The sequence below is a fragment of the Rhopalosiphum maidis genome, chromosome 2 (assembly GCF_003676215.2).
Source record: "Rhopalosiphum maidis isolate BTI-1 chromosome 2, ASM367621v3, whole genome shotgun sequence".
Lineage (NCBI taxonomy): Eukaryota > Metazoa > Arthropoda > Insecta > Hemiptera > Aphididae > Rhopalosiphum > Rhopalosiphum maidis.
This window is the reverse complement of record NC_040878.1, coordinates 30,567,304-30,587,363: the sequence shown is the minus strand read 5'-3', so window position 1 is coordinate 30,587,363 and position 20,060 is coordinate 30,567,304. Positions and strand designations below refer to the sequence as shown.

Below are 20,060 nucleotides of genomic sequence, written 5' to 3'. Positions count from 1 at the left end.
TTAACTCATAAACTGTTCGTTCAAAATTTGATTTTAAGGTATCAAAGTATAGTTCAAAAATATTTTGTTTTATAATAGAAAATAAAAACTATACACGTTGAGAAATATATAAGATTAGAAAAAATAGTTGAAGACTGAAGTATTTTTCTACTATAAGTCTATAAAACGTATACAAATAGGTATTTACACACACAAAAACCAGACATCATTGTAAATCAATACATTCATAGCGGAGTTATCTCCACTTGAAATCAAAAATCTCAATAATCAGAATTTGAATGGTAAATGATTACTTTATACGATTTATTATTTAAAATGCAAAACGCAGATTTAATGCACCGTCGTACGGTCTGGTATAGCGTTTGTGACCATGCTTAGTAAGTTTGGTGGTGATCACCATCACGGGCACCCGCGAGCCGCGACCCACCACAATTTTAACTTAAAAAACAATACGTCTTATATTCGTCTGAAGTATACCTTCCTACCCCCGTCGGTATACAATAATAATATTATACCTATTGTGTATACATCGATTTCGACGGTTTTCAGTATTGCAACTCTTATTTTTTTTTTTTGACGAAACCTCCGTGGTGCGTTTAAATTGTATTCGAATACAATTTTTATTATATAATACATTATATTAACTGCCCTTTCCATCAGCAATGTTGTGCGTATATATACTACCTACAGTGTATATAAGTGTATTGTTATTTCAGTTATTTGTTATAGCTTGCTTTGACGGTTATATTACCTATACACGCTACGACTGCACTTGTGATAATGTATTGTTTTGTTAAACGTTAATTAATAATCAGTAATGAGTTGAAACAACCATTGTTGTAGTAACACCATTTACATCTACAAAATATGACTGTATATAATAATATATATGGTTATGTGTATAGAACGCCGGCCATTTTTGCAATTAATTTCCGACAATTAATGTTATTTGTTAATAGCACTGGTTATAATAGTACTGCTGCGGTGTGGGTACTAACATTGTATCCGGCTATAGCTAGGGCTTCTCGCGGCCGACGTGTTTGCTATAATAAGTAATTACGATACTCACGATACATTATTATATATCATTATATCATTACGGTGACAATTTATATAGTGCAAGGTAAATGTTTTTGTTTTTTTTTCCGACGACGAAACTCGAAATGAGTCCGCACACTGTAGGTAAGTATATATACTTGGAAATTAGCGCTCGTTATTTTTCCACCTGACCACCGAACGACAACGTCGAGTCACTTATTACTATAATATAGTATATACCTGTCGTGCTTCATCGGTTGTCGCCATTGCTCGTGCTTCCTTTTTTCGCTTTACGAGTCCATCAAAGTAGCACCAAACTATATTAATATAATAATATATATATATATAGGTACCACCTATATGTCAATATTATGTATAGAGTGTTTCAATAATAAAGTTCTGCCGTCTCGTTATATCCACCCGTTCATTAATATACTCATATCTGTTGCTTATCCTACCTAAACATTAAAACTTACATAACCGTTTGGATTTCCAATGGAAAACAAATAATTTGATAACACAAATCTTAAAATATTTATATAAATATTAAATTATTTAAACTATATGTAAATATAATTTAATTGACCATTAGATATAGATTTGACATTTTTAATTTGTTTAAATAAACATTAAAATTTTTTTATTTTGGGTTTAAGTGAAATATCAAATGGTATAAATTGTGAAAAAAAATCAAAGCTATAGAATAAATTAACAGTTTTTCAATTTCTATACTTTTTAAACACATTAATAAGGAATAAATTTATCAATGGTCGATGAGGATAAACACAAAACACAGAGAGGAGACATTCTGTTTAATGTACCTACATATTGTGTCCAATGTTCTATATCTATAATTTTAAGTTTACCCAAGTGCTTATATTATATAATATACACTGTATAGCACACATATTATATACTGTATAGAAAATATATACTATGCTGTCGATAAAAATCACGTAATTATTATATGCTGTCTTGGGAAGGAAATAGATCAAAAAGAGGGAAATATTGCAGGAAAACGAAATGATGCTCGGAAAGAACTTAATAATAAATAATAATATAAAATAATGGGTAGGTATATAAGTCGTTGTATGTACAATTGCCGTCTGTCCAATTATTTTGTTGCGATCAGTCGATCTCAATTATTATTATACGACACGTAGGTAACGCATCGTGTACACATTACAATTTATAATAAAGGTATAAGGTATAACATAGATGTTCCCACTACCTTCACAACAATAACGGATTAATAACGGACGTACGGACGCAGTGGATTTAGTTGCAAGTTGCCTACTGTATAAAATGGACAGTAGTATTATAATACACACCCACACATACACGCAGCATTGTGGAAATACTAAATACTAAATAGCGTGCACGCGGAATTGCATAGGATAATATTTCTTTGTCACCGCGTGTGTTCATATCATAATGTTTAATACTATATTATATCGTCTGCTTTTGGATTCATCCCCCAAACCAGACCCTCCAATATATTTTTCTCCCGTACTTATATACAATAGGCGATGGGTATGACAGTATGACCTATGAATAATGACTATAAGGTGACATTTGTGACAAGGTTATTATGTATAGACAGGTCGTAGGTTATAGCTATAAACAGGAATTTATAGCAATAATCATAACTACAACCGCGATACTATGCTTGACTTTGGAAACAAATACGGCTAGGATAATAATATTCATAGATATTTAATGAAAAATATATTAGCTAAAAGTAATACTGCTTTGTTCACGTTGTATTTTAAATTAAAATTGATATTTGTAGCTTTCAACTTTTAGAAAATCGTAAATGGATTTGATATTTCTGCGTTACAAGTTTCGTTTATTTGGCTCTTTGAAAAAGGAGTTTAATATTGAGATGGGTGAGATGGTCCAGTTCTTTTAGCAGTTGACCAAAGTTTGGCATATATTTACACATTGGTTACCAACAAGTTATTTAATGAGCATAAAATTATTTTGAATCATAAAATTAATAGCAATTAAACTGCAGTTTTAATTTCATTATACACGTACTAATTATCTCAATCTCAATAGGAATTCAGAAAAGTAGGTACCTAATAGAACAAATCGAAATTTTAATATGTGGCTTTTATATTTTATTTTTATAGTAAATATGATTAATATGTCTAAACAATTCTATTAACTTGAAACAACTATGTTTAAATTTAAGTTAACATATAAAATTAATTTAAAATAGTAAAAATGATATAAAAATAAAAAAGGCCATTCCAAAATTCCTAAATAAATTTCGGTATGTATATTTAATTTAACAAGATATGTAACAGATATTTTATACTAAAACTGGCATGGAGCAGCAAATATCTCCTATAGTTGCCATTAGAAAAAAAAATGCTAATATATTGAAATCCCATCCGCATAAATGTTATATATTTATATGATTATAATTATGAACGGAGAGTGAACATAAGTAGATATAGGTATGTGTAGAAGAGTGCTCGCTGTGACAGACGACCGTATAGATAAGTCGTGTCCGGACGCGCATGAATGGTGAAATAAAAACGTATTACAATAATTAATAAGACAATCTGAAGCAGCGACACCGTAATATTTATTTTGATATTAATATGTGCAGTGTGTATACGACGTACGTCAACGGACCATCGCGCGTGGCTGTCTAATTTATTATTTATCAATCGACAGTAAGACGATAATTTATTGCTAAGATAATAAGATAATTGTGACAAAATAAAAATAATCGTGTGAACTTTGAACTATTCACGTTTGAAAGTAAAAACAACGTCTTAATAGTAATAATTAATTTTATTAGGGCTTGGATATTAAAACATGTTACTTTTTTTCTAATATGAGATAGAAATGTAACTTTTATACATACCTATAATAACCTACATCAATTATTTCTTTTTCACAATTATTCCATTTTTGGCATTTTATTAAGTTTATTATTGGTATTATTATTTGCAATAATAAATAAATAATATTATGAATAGGATATGTAGGTTTATAAATCTGCGCGGTAACCTACCTATTTATATATTATATTATATATTTATCTATATTATGTATATATTTTATGCATAACTATTATACCTACACTGGCATACTATGCTGTCTTTGATCATGTGATGGACGGGGGCACTTAATTGTTACTTTTATTCACAGTAGGTACTAAATATAGTTACTAATTACTATTATTCATACCTATCTATGATCTATGTACAATTATTATAAACGTATGTTATATTTATCTATTTAATATAAAATATGGTACGTATAATATTATTTATGTTTATATAGATTAAGCACCTGTACAATACATATAAGATTTCTACATAGATGTACAATATATTTAAAATTTTAATTCTGTGTATACATTTTTCATAGCTTCATTCTTCGAAGCAAATTTTTTTTTGAATGATTGATTAATTTGCTCTACAATAAGTTTTTCTTTTTCTTTAACATTTATCAAAGCTATAGTCCATTAAATCTTTATTTTCCCATAGAAATAAGTTTTTATTATTCTCAAAGTTATAAATGTATTAAATAAACCAAAAACCAATCAATATAAAAAAAAAAAAATGGGAAATTAAAAAATCGATTAATGTAATTATTATAAAAGTATTTAGAATGAAAAAGTTTGTTAGTTTCTAGTATTTTCCTATTTTTTATTTTTTATATTTTCTATATATTTTTATTTTATATTGCAGTTGTTGAAGTAAATTTATTGTAACTTATTGTATTAAGTTAAGTTTTAATAATACAAATAGATAAGGAGACGGTGAAGTATTTATTTTATCCTTTATTTTACTATATTACCTAGTTTGATTTGTATAATTTTTAGTTTTATTAACTTTTTCTATTTCAAATGATATTTATTTTTATGTTTTAGTAAATATTTTAGTTTTTGAGAACACTCATAGCTGTTTTACAAAGTACATACAGAGTACAGGTCATCCTCTACTCAGCAAACATCTCCATAATGCAATATAATATTATAATGTACTATTTACAACGAATTCTATTAAAAAACTTATTTGGCCACTTTAAGTTCCGTAAAACAAATATAATATGGTTACTTGCGTATTATATTGCAATCTAGTCAGTCTACCTATATCTATTTGTAAATTATTATACATAATGTTATACCTACTGTGTGGCTGGTTGTGCTTACATCGTGTTGAAGAATACATATATTTATATGATATAACTTTCGTTTTTATAAGAGTGTTATCATTTGACAGCTTCTTCAATTCAAACCTTTTGATATATTTTCGTATATAAATGTCTGCATTTACATAGAATATGCGCTCTTATTGTAAAAATAATAATTACATATTGTGTATTTTCTATTTTATTAAAATATACATTATTAATATTTGTACAATAAGTATAAGTATTGTAGATATTTAATGGCTTTAATATAATCTTAAATGAAGAGACCTGCTAACAAAGGTACTTCGGAACTCTTAAAATATGTAAAAAAAATTATCTAGGAGATAAATCATCAAAATACCTATGTACACTTAACCTATATATATATTTATTTATTTAAAATTCTAATACAGACGTATCGTACCTAATTATGATATTATTAAGTTATTTCGTTGTTATCTATACGCCGTTAATGCAGTCAAATTATCAAGTTGTTTATTATAAGTTATAACAAACTCTCGCCCGTTATTATTATTTGTTTTACACATCTTATAATGTATATTAATATAATATGTATGCACAATAAAAACACGAATTTGAACGAACTCGATAAGGTTACTCGGCGGTAAAACTCCGATAACAGTACTTACACACACACACTCACACATATATATATATACATATACATGTATGTATAATACAAACGCATTAATAATGTAATATTATAGTATTGTGTTGTTGTGATGAACGAGTCGACAACGGCGGTACATGGTGCGTGAACTAAAAATGATTTAGATAAGTGAATGAGAGTGTGGAAAAGACCTCTCTCATCGTCGTACACAATATTCGAGACTCGAGTGTGTGTAATATATATGCGTGTACGCACCACGCGCTAAACGATAATATTATTATATTCTATAAGAAGTTCGCAACGCCAGACGAAACGTGATCGTTTACCGTTTATTAGGTTTTTATTTAGATTATTTACCTATTATGTTTTGATCTAGGACAAAAAGTTAAAACATATAAATACGATTTCTGACTTCCGTTTTACACACGTCGCTCGACACGTCGCCGCTGAAGACGATAACGGACGTATTATACGTATTATTGTTGATGTATATTTATTATATATAAATTATATTAAATATAATAAATTGGTGAGTAGCGTATAATTTATTCGCATTTAATATACAAACAATCATAAACGTAGGTACGCAGAATTCGACTTAGTAGTAATAAGTATTTATAACCAACAATAATATCAATATCCACGTTTGAATTTAAGTTCTATTATAAGCTATCGATGAATATTCAGGTGAAAGAAGTATTTTTTTAACTTACAATATTCATAATTGACTCTTGACAATTTACCACCCATTGTACACCTATAAATTATTGTAATATTACAAGTAACTATAATACAATCATTAATTGCGCACTTTAATAATACCAATAAATATTCTTGAAGAAGGATATAAGGTGTATTATCATAAGCATACGTAGGTATTTATGACAGGAGACTAGATGAATTAGTGACGCGATGAAGGAATTTGAGGGAGGTCTTGGGGATCATCAAAATCCTTAGGAATCATTGAATTTCATTAATACAAAACTAAAATGAAAAATCAAAATTAAATTATTATATAATTTTCTTAAAAAAATATATTGAGAAATATTGAATTTTTTTAACAGCCATGACTTTCATTCTTAAAAATAGACCAGTTGTTTCAAATTTTAAACATTATAAAACTATAAAATAATGCAATATGAAATAAAAATATTAAAACAATTTAACTTTTTTAGGTAAATTTAATAAACACTTATTTTAGTTTCACATGATTTTTATATTTACTCATAGAAGTTTAGTTTAATTTAACTTATTACGTTAATAAGTAATAACAATATTAATGGCCTGATATTTGTTATATGCACATGTGACATGTTTAAGAGAATATAAGAGTCCAAGAGCTAAATCTTACTTTACCCGTGGACTAAAGTACTATGCAATATTTTGTTTTAATGATTTCCTATTTACATTTTTAAGGAGGTCTCATTTTAATAAAAATCGATTTGGTTTATTTGTTAAAATAAAAAAATTCAAATAATGTTAAACGTATAGGCTTGAAATTTTCATTAAATAATTAAAAATTACGGTGAAACGATTTTCTCTAATGATTGAAGTTCATAGTTATTTTGACAAAAGACTCTCATTCGCTTAGAATTATTATATTATTTAATAATAACTATTAATTATTATGATATGAACATTATAGTTATATACATAGTATATTACATTAGTAATTTAATCTTAATTAATGAAGTAACTGTTATACTAACACTAAATAATTTCTAGACATAATTATCATTAAAAATGACGTGAGTTTCATTTTTTTGTTCACAATATGAAGAACGCAAAGTTGCGTTCATGTTCCTTATAAATAAGAACTCTTTCCCGTTTCTCATTCAGTTGTTCCTGTGTATGAAAAGGAACGCGTTCCTTTCCAATACTGAATGTAATGTGGCTGGTACAAGACTCAGGTTATATTACGTATTATTACGTCCGTGATGGGATGGCCATTTAGACAGAAAAACTGTTCTCTTTTATATGTATGTACACTTTACCTGGTTCAGTCAAACTAAGAGTATGTTAATATTTACGTTACAAACGCACACGTGCGCGTATATATATATATTTGTTACAGAGACTCATTTCCGTACCAAATGTGATGTAAGAATGAGATAGTCATTGATTTTTTTTTAAATAGCATTTTAATTTTAATAGAAATATGCAATAATTGCATATAAATTAACTAATAGCTAGGAGTTAGTAATTTTCAATATTAATCAAATTCAAAAATTGGGCTATAAATCAAACACTCGCTTGAGTGAGTGTTTAAATAAAATAATGCCTAAATATGAGTAATACTAACAAATGATCATTGGGTTTTTTCAAAATTGATTGCTAGGAACCTTTCGGGTTCCCATTTATAAGTTTTTTAGTTTTGATAAAGTTTTTAAGTGAAAATAGGAATTATAACTATTTTTAAACTTAACGTTACATAATTCAAGATGAACAATGTTGTTTCACTCGAATATTTTCGTAAAATACACTATTATTGGAGAAAAAAATAGTTGAAAGCACTCACTGGATAACCATGCGTAAAATAAGTGGAAAGATTCGTCTGAACACACATAAGGAAGAGGAGTAACCCTCCCTCGAAATATTTAAAAATATTTATTTTTCTTAATATGGTCATGTAATTCATGTAAGATAATTATAAATTAATTTGAAAATATTTTCACCCTTCTCGGAATATGTTTTTTGTACATAGTGCAGTCTATGCCGCTGCAGTATGATATTATAATTTATAAGTTATAATACGATCTTTAATTAGACACGGATAAGTGAGTTTATACTGAACCCAAAATGTCACTCACTTAATGGCTCATTAATAAAAAAAATAAATCAAATGTTCCAATATTATATCGATTAAATTCAAATCTACGATAAACATATTATGATCTAATTATTTTCCACCAATAATTTTGAAAAACAAAATAATATTCGTACGATTTTTTTTACCAAATCTAGAAGATAGATTACAGTCTCAGAAAACTTATTATAAATTTAAATATACCTAACCTAATTATTTATAAATAATATTATAATTTATATTCCTCTCTTAGTTTTTGTTCTAAATGTGTGTGTATGTGAGTGCAATTATTCCGTTTTAAATTGTTATATATAGCTTGTATTTATATATAGTTACTTACATAATGTAGTTATAATACATATCATTACATAATTATTTTTTGTATAGATTTTGTACAACCCACCTATATTTGCCTGGTAGTTCACAGGACCAATCCGAGCCCGGTTATTGGTTATTACATAATATTATTATTATCTATTATTGTCCTGACATTGTATTAATAGCTAGGTATTTAAATTTATAAAATATTATTATGTCTAAATTTATGTATAAATCTATTAGAATTTCATACAACTTTCAACCAATTATTATTAACTAGGTATCTCTAAATCCCATTTGTTTTTATTTCGAATAACATTTATTTTATGTATATATCTGTATTTGTATTTAAAATTTACCTAGATAATTACTTCTACCATTATCTATTTTTGTAATATTATACATTTTATGTAGGCAAGTAATTCTATTAAATTTTCAAATAACTATTTAAGTTTTAAATTTTAGACAGGTGGAGTATTTAAAGTAATGTAATTATTTATTGATGATCATAACAAGTTCTAAAGAAACTTAATGTAAGAAACAGACTTAAAAACAATATTGTAAATAGTAATCATTACGATGTAATTTCTAAAAATTATATTAAATATTTATTAATGAATTATATTAAATAGGATAATAACAATTAATTTCCATAATTATAATGACTTTCGTATAAAAAATAATAAAATAGTTGATTTTTTTTATGTTTATCAAACTATATTTACATTTAATAAGCATACCTTAACTTTAAATCTTGAAAATTCTATATCACTTAATAATAAATATATCTATATATACAAAGTGATTCTTTTATCAAACAACACTCATTACTTCAAAAAGTATTAATGTTTTTGAAAATATTTTTTATATAGTTTCAAATTTTTAAAAAAACAACGTTTTTATTAAAAAATTATATTTTTAAATATTTTTTATCCTCATAATTTTTTAAGTTTTTTACTTTTTAGAATAACAACATAGATTTTTAATTTCATATTCCAAAGCAGAATAATTTTTTGAGTATTTTGATACATAAAATTCGAATTTAGGGTGAGTAGTTTATGAGTTATACTTATTTAAAGTTTAGTCAAGCGAAGTAGTGGACAAACATTTTGCGGGGTAACCCTGTGCCACTCCACTCCGCGCAACTTAACTTTAAATACGAGTACATATAACTCATTAACTACTCACCATAAATTCGATTTTTATGTATCAAAATATTCAAAAAATTATTCTGCTTTAGAATATGAAATTAAAAATCTATGTTGTCATTCAAAAAAGTAAAAAAACTTAAAAAATTATGAGGATAAAAAATATTTAAAAATATAATTTTTTAATAAAAACGTTGTTTTTTAACAATTTGAAACTATGTAAAAAAATATTTTCAAAAACATTAAAGATATACATATAAAGATCACAATGCTAAATTTGAAAGCCTGATTGGAGAATAAAGTTAATCGTGTGTATAATTAGACTTTTGTATGTATTTTTTTCGTGTGTAAATATTTAAATAATTATATGCATAGAGAATATATAATGTCGATAATTTATTAAATAGGTATTATGACGTCTTAGGTAATTGTACGTAAAAAAATAAATTAGTAGGATGCATTTGACAGGTACCTATACCTCCTGCTGCACAGTCTAATTATTTGGTTAAGTAGATATCCGTTACGTCTGAATATTTAAAAACAAATATAATGTCAGTAGCGTATACTGTTTAGGTTTTGTATTTTTCCCTCCGTGTGCGTAACAATAGAAGGGCAGCAATCTCTGGTTCAGACAAAAAGGGTGGACATTATTAATTTCCTCTAGGGCAAGTTAAAAACGGATTTTATATTCGAATTTTACAAAAACTTATATAGGTGTTACCTCAATTTCAGGTATCATTTACATTTTACACGAAATAATCATAAATAAATAATATCAATTCTGTATAATATTTCAGAAAAGGATCCAAAATGAAGCCGAGAAAAAGACATTATTCACGGTACGATCAATTATTTAAACATAAATATAATATTGAATTATGTAATATGACATCCTTGAATAAGTAGTTTGTAAACAAAAAATAAAGTTTTGTTCAAGCATTCTTGTTAAAAACAATTTGGAAGTTTCTAATACTTAATATTATTTTATTTTATTTGTATTTAATACATTTTTCAAACTATATCAATTATTTTTACATAGCCTTATCTTAGTATTATAAATATATACTTATAAACAATACACACTTATAATTTTTTTTTTTACAAAAATGTTAGAATATTTTATTTATAAATATAAGTTAATTCATCCATAATTTAATATTTTGATAACATATTTTTTGTATACGCATACAGCTATAAAAAGGTTTGTCGGAAAAGTCATATTCATAATTATTAACAAATATAAATTTAAGAAATTTAAATCTTTTCAAAGAATAAATAAAATAAAATATTGGATTATTTAATATACAATAATAATTATTCATTAGTTTATTATAATCATTGTAATATGCCTTACTATAGACCTTACAATATAAAGTGACTGTTTTAATGCATCACATAGATTACAATCTACATCATTATTCAAATGATTCCTAATATTTTTTTCTTTTATTGGTTTCGGATATATATATATGTACAATTGAAATCGTGCTAACAAATGACGTAAACACTTGTTGTCTCGGCCAATGGCAAGGCTCGATTACGTCGCGCAAAACCACCCCCTAGAATATCTCGCAGAAGAGATTCTTTAGGACTATTGGATCTGATACTAATAAATGTCAGTTGTACGTTGCACTTATTTTGTGAAAGCTTAGCTTATAACGAAATTTAACTAGTCAAAAAATGGCTAGAAATCCGGATTTTGCTTCTTATTGTAATAATCTGTTACACGACCATAATGATTTAATGAATTTTGATAACTTGAGTCATGATAGCCCTATGGAACAACTTGTTTATTATGATTTACAGCCTGTATCTGAAGCTATTAAGGAGTAAGTAGTTGATACCCCCCAAAAACCGCCTAAAAAGTTTTATAAATAAAAAAAGAAAAATAATACAATATTTTTAGAAGTTCGTATAACATGCAAAATAGTTCCCGAATGGCTTCGTCTACAGCAAACTTAAGTACGGATTTGAGTGGAGATGAACATTGCAAAAATAAAAGCAAAGGATCGGCACAGTAAGTACTAATAATGCATATAAATATTTACCATCACAAGACAAAATAATATTTACATTGATCATATCTAAAGTTTTAAAGTACATAACTTTTAATGTGATTTTAAACTTAAATAGTTAATTAATGATTTCGTAATCATACAATATTTCATGAATTTTTCTAGGATAATTTCAAATTGTTAAAAATTTCATTAAATATTAGCTTACAATTTCAAACGATTGGTTATTGGTTTTATTTCATTATTTTTTTTAAAACTAGTGTGTTTAAACTAAACATAAATTAATAAAAATAAATATTTATGTTACATTTATACTAATTGTGTTAAATATATTAGTATAATAATATAGATGTAAAACAAAAAAAAAAAAAAAAATCTATTTAAATTAAAAATTAAAGTAATTGTATAGTTTCAATGTTTACATAAGCAGTTGTTTATTGATATTAACTTATTGTGGTTAGTAAATTATTGATTTGTTAATTGTTGTTATTATTTTGTATATAAATTAATATTTTAAAATTAATATCATTAATAACTTTATCATCATTAAATATTAACTTTTAATTTGATTATGCATTACAATATATATCACACATCAATATATTAAATTTAGATTAATATAAGATAATTTAAATATTAGAATTATATGTATGATACGCTTACAATTTTCATATTATTTTCTAATTTATTAATTTAAAACGAAATAATTAATTCAATTTTCGAATAATATTGTTCTTTTATGAATTGGAAATTGTACCAAATATGTCTAATTATTGAAATATCTAATGATTATATTGATTTGAAATAATCTAAAATCATTAATAAAACAAACATATTTACCTACATTAAATGTAATTAATGTAAATAACAACAGATTTAATTTATTAAATACCAATGGAAATCATATTCAGTGATTAAAAACGTTCATCTAAGTATTAATTATGCTTAAAAAAATTATGAAAAGTAATTTTAACAAACGTACATACATAACATAATTAGTGTATTAGTTATATTTTTCTACATATTTAATGTAAATAAGATACCAATGAATTACTCATAAATAGATTTAGTGAAGTAATTTTGAATTAATATATTTTTTTTAAATATTAATACCAAGTTATTTATTTGTTTTTTATACATATATAGTGGTAGCGATTTTGACGACGACAACAATGATGATTCAAGGTCTGTTCGAAATGACAATAACAAAAAGTAATGTGTAATTTTCATTTTAAAATTTTATGCCTTGGATTTTTTTTTTCATAAAGCTATGTAAATTACATTTTAAATAAGTATTGTCAAGTCGTATATTTAATTTAAAACAATATGTGTTTTTTAAATATTTTTATAGCTCAGTCGAATAATTAAACATTTTCATAAAGCTTTTTTTCATTTAAAAATTTAACTGGGTAATTGTCATTTTTAAATTTCTTAGTATTTTGTAAAAACTAGAAAAATAGAACTTTTTCAAAATTAAAGAAAGCAATGATGTAGGCAATGATTTATCTTTCTTTTAAATTTAAGATCATCAATCAAACTTTTTTCATCACATCGTTATTTTGCATAAATATTTTCATGTTATAATATAAATTATTCTCTTATCTTTCAGTATCAGGTTAATCTATTTTAATTTTTAGTGATCACATTTTTTTTTTGTCTTATGAGGTCTACAAAATTAAAATTAAAATATATCTATTATGTGCTCATTTCATTCTTAAGTTAAAAATTAGGATTAACCTTTTAACATAATAATTATATTATTAGACTAGAGAGGTTTATTGATAAAATATGTTTTAGGTATATTAATTTATAAATTAACAGCTAATTTGCGTATATTTCTTCATTGTAGACATAATCACAGCGAAATCGAGAAACGTAGAAGAGATAAGATGAACTCGTATATTACCGAGCTAGCTAGTATGATACCAATGTGTCATACTATGTCACGAAAGTTAGATAAGTTATCTGTCCTCAGGATGGCTGTACAACATATGAAGACAATTCGAAGCACTGTTAATTCATATACTGAAGGTCATTATAAGCCTTCATTTTTATCTGATCAAGATTTGAAAAAAATAATCACACAAGTAAGTATACTACCTAATTAGTAGAAAGTACTTATAATGTATAGATATTCGGCTGTCTTTTAGTACACTATCTACTAAAAAATTATTATAAGTTAGTTAGTATATGTTATAAATGTTAAATGCATAATGATTTACGTAGGTATTCTAAAAGTTTAATATAAGACTATACTAATGTCTAATACATAGAATACACTGATGTGATATGATATATTATATCATAAAATATACATTATTAGCATATACTTATTATACTTACTATATTTATGTAATAAACTAATGAATAATAGTTAGTTATAATGTACATAATTAAAAGTCAAAATTTAAACTACCTGTGGATGTAAAAAATAGTATTAATAGTTTTACTAATATTTTCAAATAATATTTTTTTTAAAACATGGAATAGGTATTTGGTATACGTATTACGTATATATTAAATACTAGCGATGACGATTTTTCATTATATTTATATATAGTTTTATTGTAAGTTAATAGTTGTGAACATATTTTGTAAATCACATTTTATGCAGAATACATACTTCAGTTGTGTAACGTAGGTATTAGGTAAACTACATATTAAAGGACAGCTTTTAATACAATATAAGTTAAAACATTTCAATACCAATATATTTCAGGCTGCTGAAGGTTTTGTTTTCGCTGTAAGTTGTGATCATGGAAAGATACTATATATATCTAAATCAGTGACTCAGGTTCTAAATTATATACCAGTAAGTATGCAGTTTTAAATGTAAATCAAATAAAAAAAAATCAATCAAAAATGTTTTATAATCTCTACTGTTGTTTAATGTAGGAAGACTTGGTTGGAAATAATGTTTTTGATTATATTCATCCGAAAGATGTAGCTAAAGTAAAGGAACAACTTTTCTGTTCAGACTTTGGCCCTAAAGATAAATATATCAATGCAAATAGTAAGTTTGAGTTCTGTTATTTTATTTGACGTTAATAAAAATATTAAATAGGTAATATAACAGAAAGTAATTCTTTTTCCAACAGCAATGTTACCGGTGCGTGCTGAAATGATGAATACTTTGTCAAAAATGTGTAGTGGATCTAGGAGATCATTCTTTTGTCGAATGAAGTGTAAAGCGTATGATATAAAGGAAGAAGCAGACACGACTACTGGATCAAAGTACACTCAATCAGGTAAATATATATACATAAATAATATATATTATATATTTATATGTAATATATTTTATTATTGTGTATTCAATAGTAAGTGGAATAATAGTAATAAGTCAAAATACTATAAAGAAATTGGCACCATATAGTTTGAATTAATAATAAAACAACACACATTTATTGAACTTCATAATAAGTGAAATAGGTTATTATATTATAAAAGTTATATTATTATATTATAAGTGTACAATTTATTAAATAATTATTTAATATTTGTTTTCACTTCAAAACTACTTTATTGTTTATCAGCTACTAAAAAAATAAAAATAATTTACATAAGAAAGATTCAATTATGGTATTTATCTGCTTTGAATGAATATTTTTAACAAAGTCTATTTTTGTTTTTAGATAGAAGATATAATGTAATTCAGTGTACCGGTTATTTAAAACCCTGGACGCAGATAAACAAATGTGAGGATGTATCTGGTAAGAGTTTGGGATTAGAAGAAGATAATGATGGTAATGGCGTTCGAGTGGATTCTGGAACTGCGAACAATACGTCGTGTTTGGTAGCCGTTGGTAGAATTATTAATAATTTGGCTTCATCTTCACTTTTATCGGACATTGTAAAACCGCCATGTTTCACTTCAAAACACACAATTGATGGAAAATTTCTGTCCGTGGATCAAAGGTAAACCATGGATAATTAATTAAGGGTTAATACTAATAATTAATATTTGTATGTTTAAGCACTCATTTCCGTTACAGGGTTACATATATAGTTGGATTTTTACCTCAAGAATTATTAGGTACTAGCATGTATGAATACTTTCATCAAGATGATATTGCTAGACTTGTAGATATCCACAAAGCAACACTACAAGAGTGTACGCCAAAAGACACAGAAGTAATTGTATAAAAAAGTTATTTATTTAAAAAATAAAAATAATAATTGTTTACTATAGACTTATAAATTTCGAGCTAAAGATAAAACATTTGTAAACTTAAGAAGTGAATGGAAAAGTTTTCGAAATCCTTGGACTAAAGATATCGAATTTATTGTTGCAAATAATATTTTAACTAGGTACTATTAATATTAATTAAAATATATTTATTTTAAATTTAACGTTGAATTTTTTTAATTTTAGGTCAGATTACAAAGCTGATAGCAGCAACAAATCAGAATGTTCTTCACAGGGTCAATCGCAAAACTATTATGATAGTTATACAGAGCCACAATTGTCTAAAAGTCAACAGCAGTTGGGTAATAGAGAAATACAAAATTTGATTACTTCACATATAGAAGCAAACAAAATCGGTAGGCATATTGTTGATACTGCTTTGGATGCAAATAAGACAGTATGTGATATCGATAGTTCTCCTTCGCATACTCAACAGGAAACAATAGAAGAAGTAGTAAGTATTTATTAAAACTTAAAAACAGTTATATTTTATAACTTATATATCTTTTAGTAGTAAAAATAATGATGCTGTAAAATTTGGTGATAGGACTAAAATTTGAAGTACCTATGACGACTTTTATTGGTTAATGGAATTATTACGCTGGTTATTAAATTGTTACAATTTTTTTTTTTTTTGTTTTAATATTCTTATATAATAAATATTAGAAATTTAAGCTGATACAAATAAATAGTTATTTTAATTTAAACAGTTAAAACTTCAAATCGTGCGGCAGTTTAATTCTCATTACACACAACTATTTCTGGTGGAAATATAATGTGTAATAAACAAAATGAAGTTATTGTTAAATTTGCAAGAATAACGATGCAACACTCATAAAAATAATATATCAAAATATTCAAATAAAACATTACAGTTTAATATTTTAATTTTAAACAAATAAATGAATATATAAGATTTCAGTAATCAATTGAAATAGATATTTTAAAATTTAATCTAAATAATAGTTTATTTTATATTTTTATTACAATAAAATAAAAAATTATTAATGAAATGAAAAATTCTAATGAGTCAGCTAATTTTATTAGTTTAAATAATTAACAAAATATTATAAAATACAGACACGTATACAAAAAAAAGTTTTGGGGGTTTACAAAATTTAGCAATACAAATTGTGCCGTAACATAATAAAACAATTTTTTCCTCGTTATCAAAAATATTTCGGGGGGGGGGGGGCTGTATACGTACCTAATAAAATATATTGACAATTCTAAATCTCATTTGTAATTTTCTGTTTATAATGAAACAATTTATATTTCTATAGGTATGGATAATAAAATATATAATATAAAAAGGTTGGATTATATGTAAAATAATTTAACATTAATTAAAAATAATAGTTATTCCCAATATTCACAAATTTATATTTATATTTTTTTGTTTTAATTTCTAAAATACTCAGAAATATCGCTGTTATCTTTAAATTTCAATACTTGGCATTTGTATATTATTACCAGTAACGGCGAAGCGATTATTTGGGTTTAATTATCTAGTTGATAAACTATATGGCATAATTCAGACTTGAAATTTCTTGAAACAAAGTTTAGGAAATAATTAACACTCGTTGAGAAATAGTTAGGCATGTTGGTATGTGGTAAGTAAGTTTTTCTATTAGTTATAAAATTTGTATTGTTATTATGTACAATTTATATTGTACATGTGATTTATCATGTCCGCTGTTTCCAGGAGTCCAAGAATGACCGTGTACAGTTTATGAATTCACCCTTGACGATGCTCAACGAACCTGGCACGTTGTCGAGTAATGGTGGCGACGGTAGCAGTGGAGATACAGTTTCGTCGTATACTGTGATCCAGGAAAGCGTGAACCTGTTGAACTCTACTAATACCAATAGTATACTAATTTCAACCTCACTTTACTTTCGAATTTTGTACAATTCAAATACTTTTGGTTTCAGGTGATTCAGGGAATATGCTCGGTGAAATAATGACACCGTCTCCACAACAGTTGTCTAATTTGGGGACTAATGACGAAGCCGCTATGGCTGTCATTATGAGCTTTTTGGAAGCTGACGCCGGACTCGGTGGACCTGTTGATTTTTCCGGGTTACCGTGGCCTCTGCCGTAATACGTATAACAATGGTAAGGGCAACCATCAACACTACTTATTATTAATATTAATAATAATGTTTAATTGTTTTTCATTAATAAAAAATGATAAAAAATTTTTAATTTGATTAAGTAAAATCACTTAATTGTTTAATCTATTGATTAATGTAAAATTTAAAAACAATAACAAAATAATTACTAAATACTAAGATAAATCTATTAATTAAGATGATCAATACGATATTTTAATATTAAAGAATATTAATTTAAAATTTTGTGTCATATATTAAATATACTATTTGGCTTACATAAAACAAAGTCCATTCTTCTTTAGAGCCTAGATAATGTAATATTTATAATTTAAATTTTCTTGTTAACTTATTGTATAATTAAGAATTTCATAAAATGTTTATATATTTCCCTAAAGAACGGTATCAGAATTTTCTTACAGCTCATGTAAGATGTAACTAAAATTAATTTGTGTTAGATTGACATCCTGTGTAACTGTGTAAAGTATGACAATAAAAGTAAAAGAGTTTTGAAACTGACTATATCGAGTTCCATCGTGACAACAGGTGATGGGTAATAATTAATGACATAGTTAGTGAAGTGGATGGTCAGGGGAATGGTTTAATGAGTACCTGCCCGACAATGAGTATAATAGCCGTTGTACTAGTTATGTGTATGGACTTGATTTTATGTAGAAGGAAGAAGAGGGAGAGGAAGACCAAAGAAGAAATGGATATACAGAATAGAGTAAATTCACCTAGAAAATAGGTGACGTGAATTAAGGAGGGGTTGTAATGTGAAGTGTGTAATCAGGATGGTAGATCCCACATAGTTGTGAATGAAAGATGAATAATGATAATAATTAAAAATGTTGAAATTATAATTTAAAATCTAAAGGAGCAAACGAAAGTGATTTTAGGTTTTTAAGCTTATTTAAGAACTTAAGTAAATAATTGAAAGTATTTTTTAATTTTATAATTTTAAAATGACTAATAAATAGTGAATAATTACAAGCTATTTTATAAAATGCTTTATTATCAGAAATGATTGATTAAATCAACGAAGTTTAATGTATTATGTACCATTTTTTCGGTACTCACATTTATTATTTAGTGTTTTAAAAAGGTTTTTATCGTTATTTTTGGTTTTTAGCGAAACTGAGTAACATAATTTTTTATTTTTTTGTCCAGATTCAATCAGTTATATCCAATTTTCGTGCAGCTAAATGTAGTATTATTTTTCATATTATTTAATATTAGTCATGTTAATTATTTAAATTATATAAAATTCAATTTTTAAAAAATTAACTTAAGAGATTTATATTAATTTAACTAATATTGTCTATTACATTAATACCTTCGTTAACTTTTTGTAATTAATACATAGAGCAGTTAGTAAAAAATATGGAGTAAAAATTATAAAAACAAGAAAACACTTATCCATATTACTTATTGACTATTGTTATTATTATGTTTTATAAGATTTTTATATATTGTAAGACGTGTGTGTTCATATTTTTTCTAATTCAATTAAATTAAGTTAAATTTATTTGTTTTATTTTTTACATTATTTAGCCTATCAACTGACTATAGTATAATATTATTGTTAATACATATATTAGATATTTGTATTTATATTTATTTACCTACATATATGTTTTGT

At 25.5% G+C, this 20,060-nt stretch overlaps 1 protein-coding gene across 4 annotated transcripts; it reads left to right on the top strand.

The window, feature by feature from the left end:
• The first annotated feature begins 5,982 nt into the window (after positions 1-5,982).
• Positions 5,983-19,841, top strand: LOC113551038 (protein cycle). 4 transcript variants are annotated; one of them, XM_026953043.1, is made up of 15 exons: positions 5,983-6,356; positions 10,897-10,938; positions 12,006-12,116; positions 13,261-13,326; positions 13,964-14,201; positions 14,834-14,926; positions 15,010-15,127; positions 15,213-15,362; positions 15,750-16,032; positions 16,092-16,248; positions 16,307-16,425; positions 16,490-16,757; positions 18,009-18,174; positions 18,239-18,422; positions 19,589-19,841. In XM_026953043.1, the coding sequence occupies exons 2-14, from the start codon at positions 10,910-10,912 to the stop codon at positions 18,406-18,408; spliced, it is 1,968 nt and encodes a 655-aa protein (XP_026808844.1). In that variant the 5' UTR covers positions 5,983-6,356; positions 10,897-10,909; the 3' UTR covers positions 18,409-18,422; positions 19,589-19,841. The 4 variants fall into 4 exon arrangements, with proteins under 4 accessions (XP_026808844.1, XP_026808845.1, XP_026808842.1 ...); XM_026953044.1 differs by having other exon boundaries at positions 16,110-16,248; positions 19,589-19,840; XM_026953041.1 differs by lacking the exons at positions 5,983-6,356; positions 10,897-10,938 and adding an exon at positions 11,486-11,928.
• The last annotated feature ends 219 nt before the right edge of the window (positions 19,842-20,060 follow it).

Coding starts and splice junctions, on each gene's coding strand:
- LOC113551038 (XM_026953041.1), top strand. CDS start 11,780: ATGGCTAGAAATCCGGATTTTGCTTCTTATTGTAATAATCTGTTACAC. Junction 13,327..13,963: donor CGAAATGACAATAACAAAAA/GTAATGTGTAAT, acceptor TCTTCATTGTAG/ACATAATCACAGCGAAATCG. Junction 16,758..18,008: donor AGGAAACAATAGAAGAAGTA/GTAAGTATTTAT, acceptor CGCTGTTTCCAG/GAGTCCAAGAATGACCGTGT.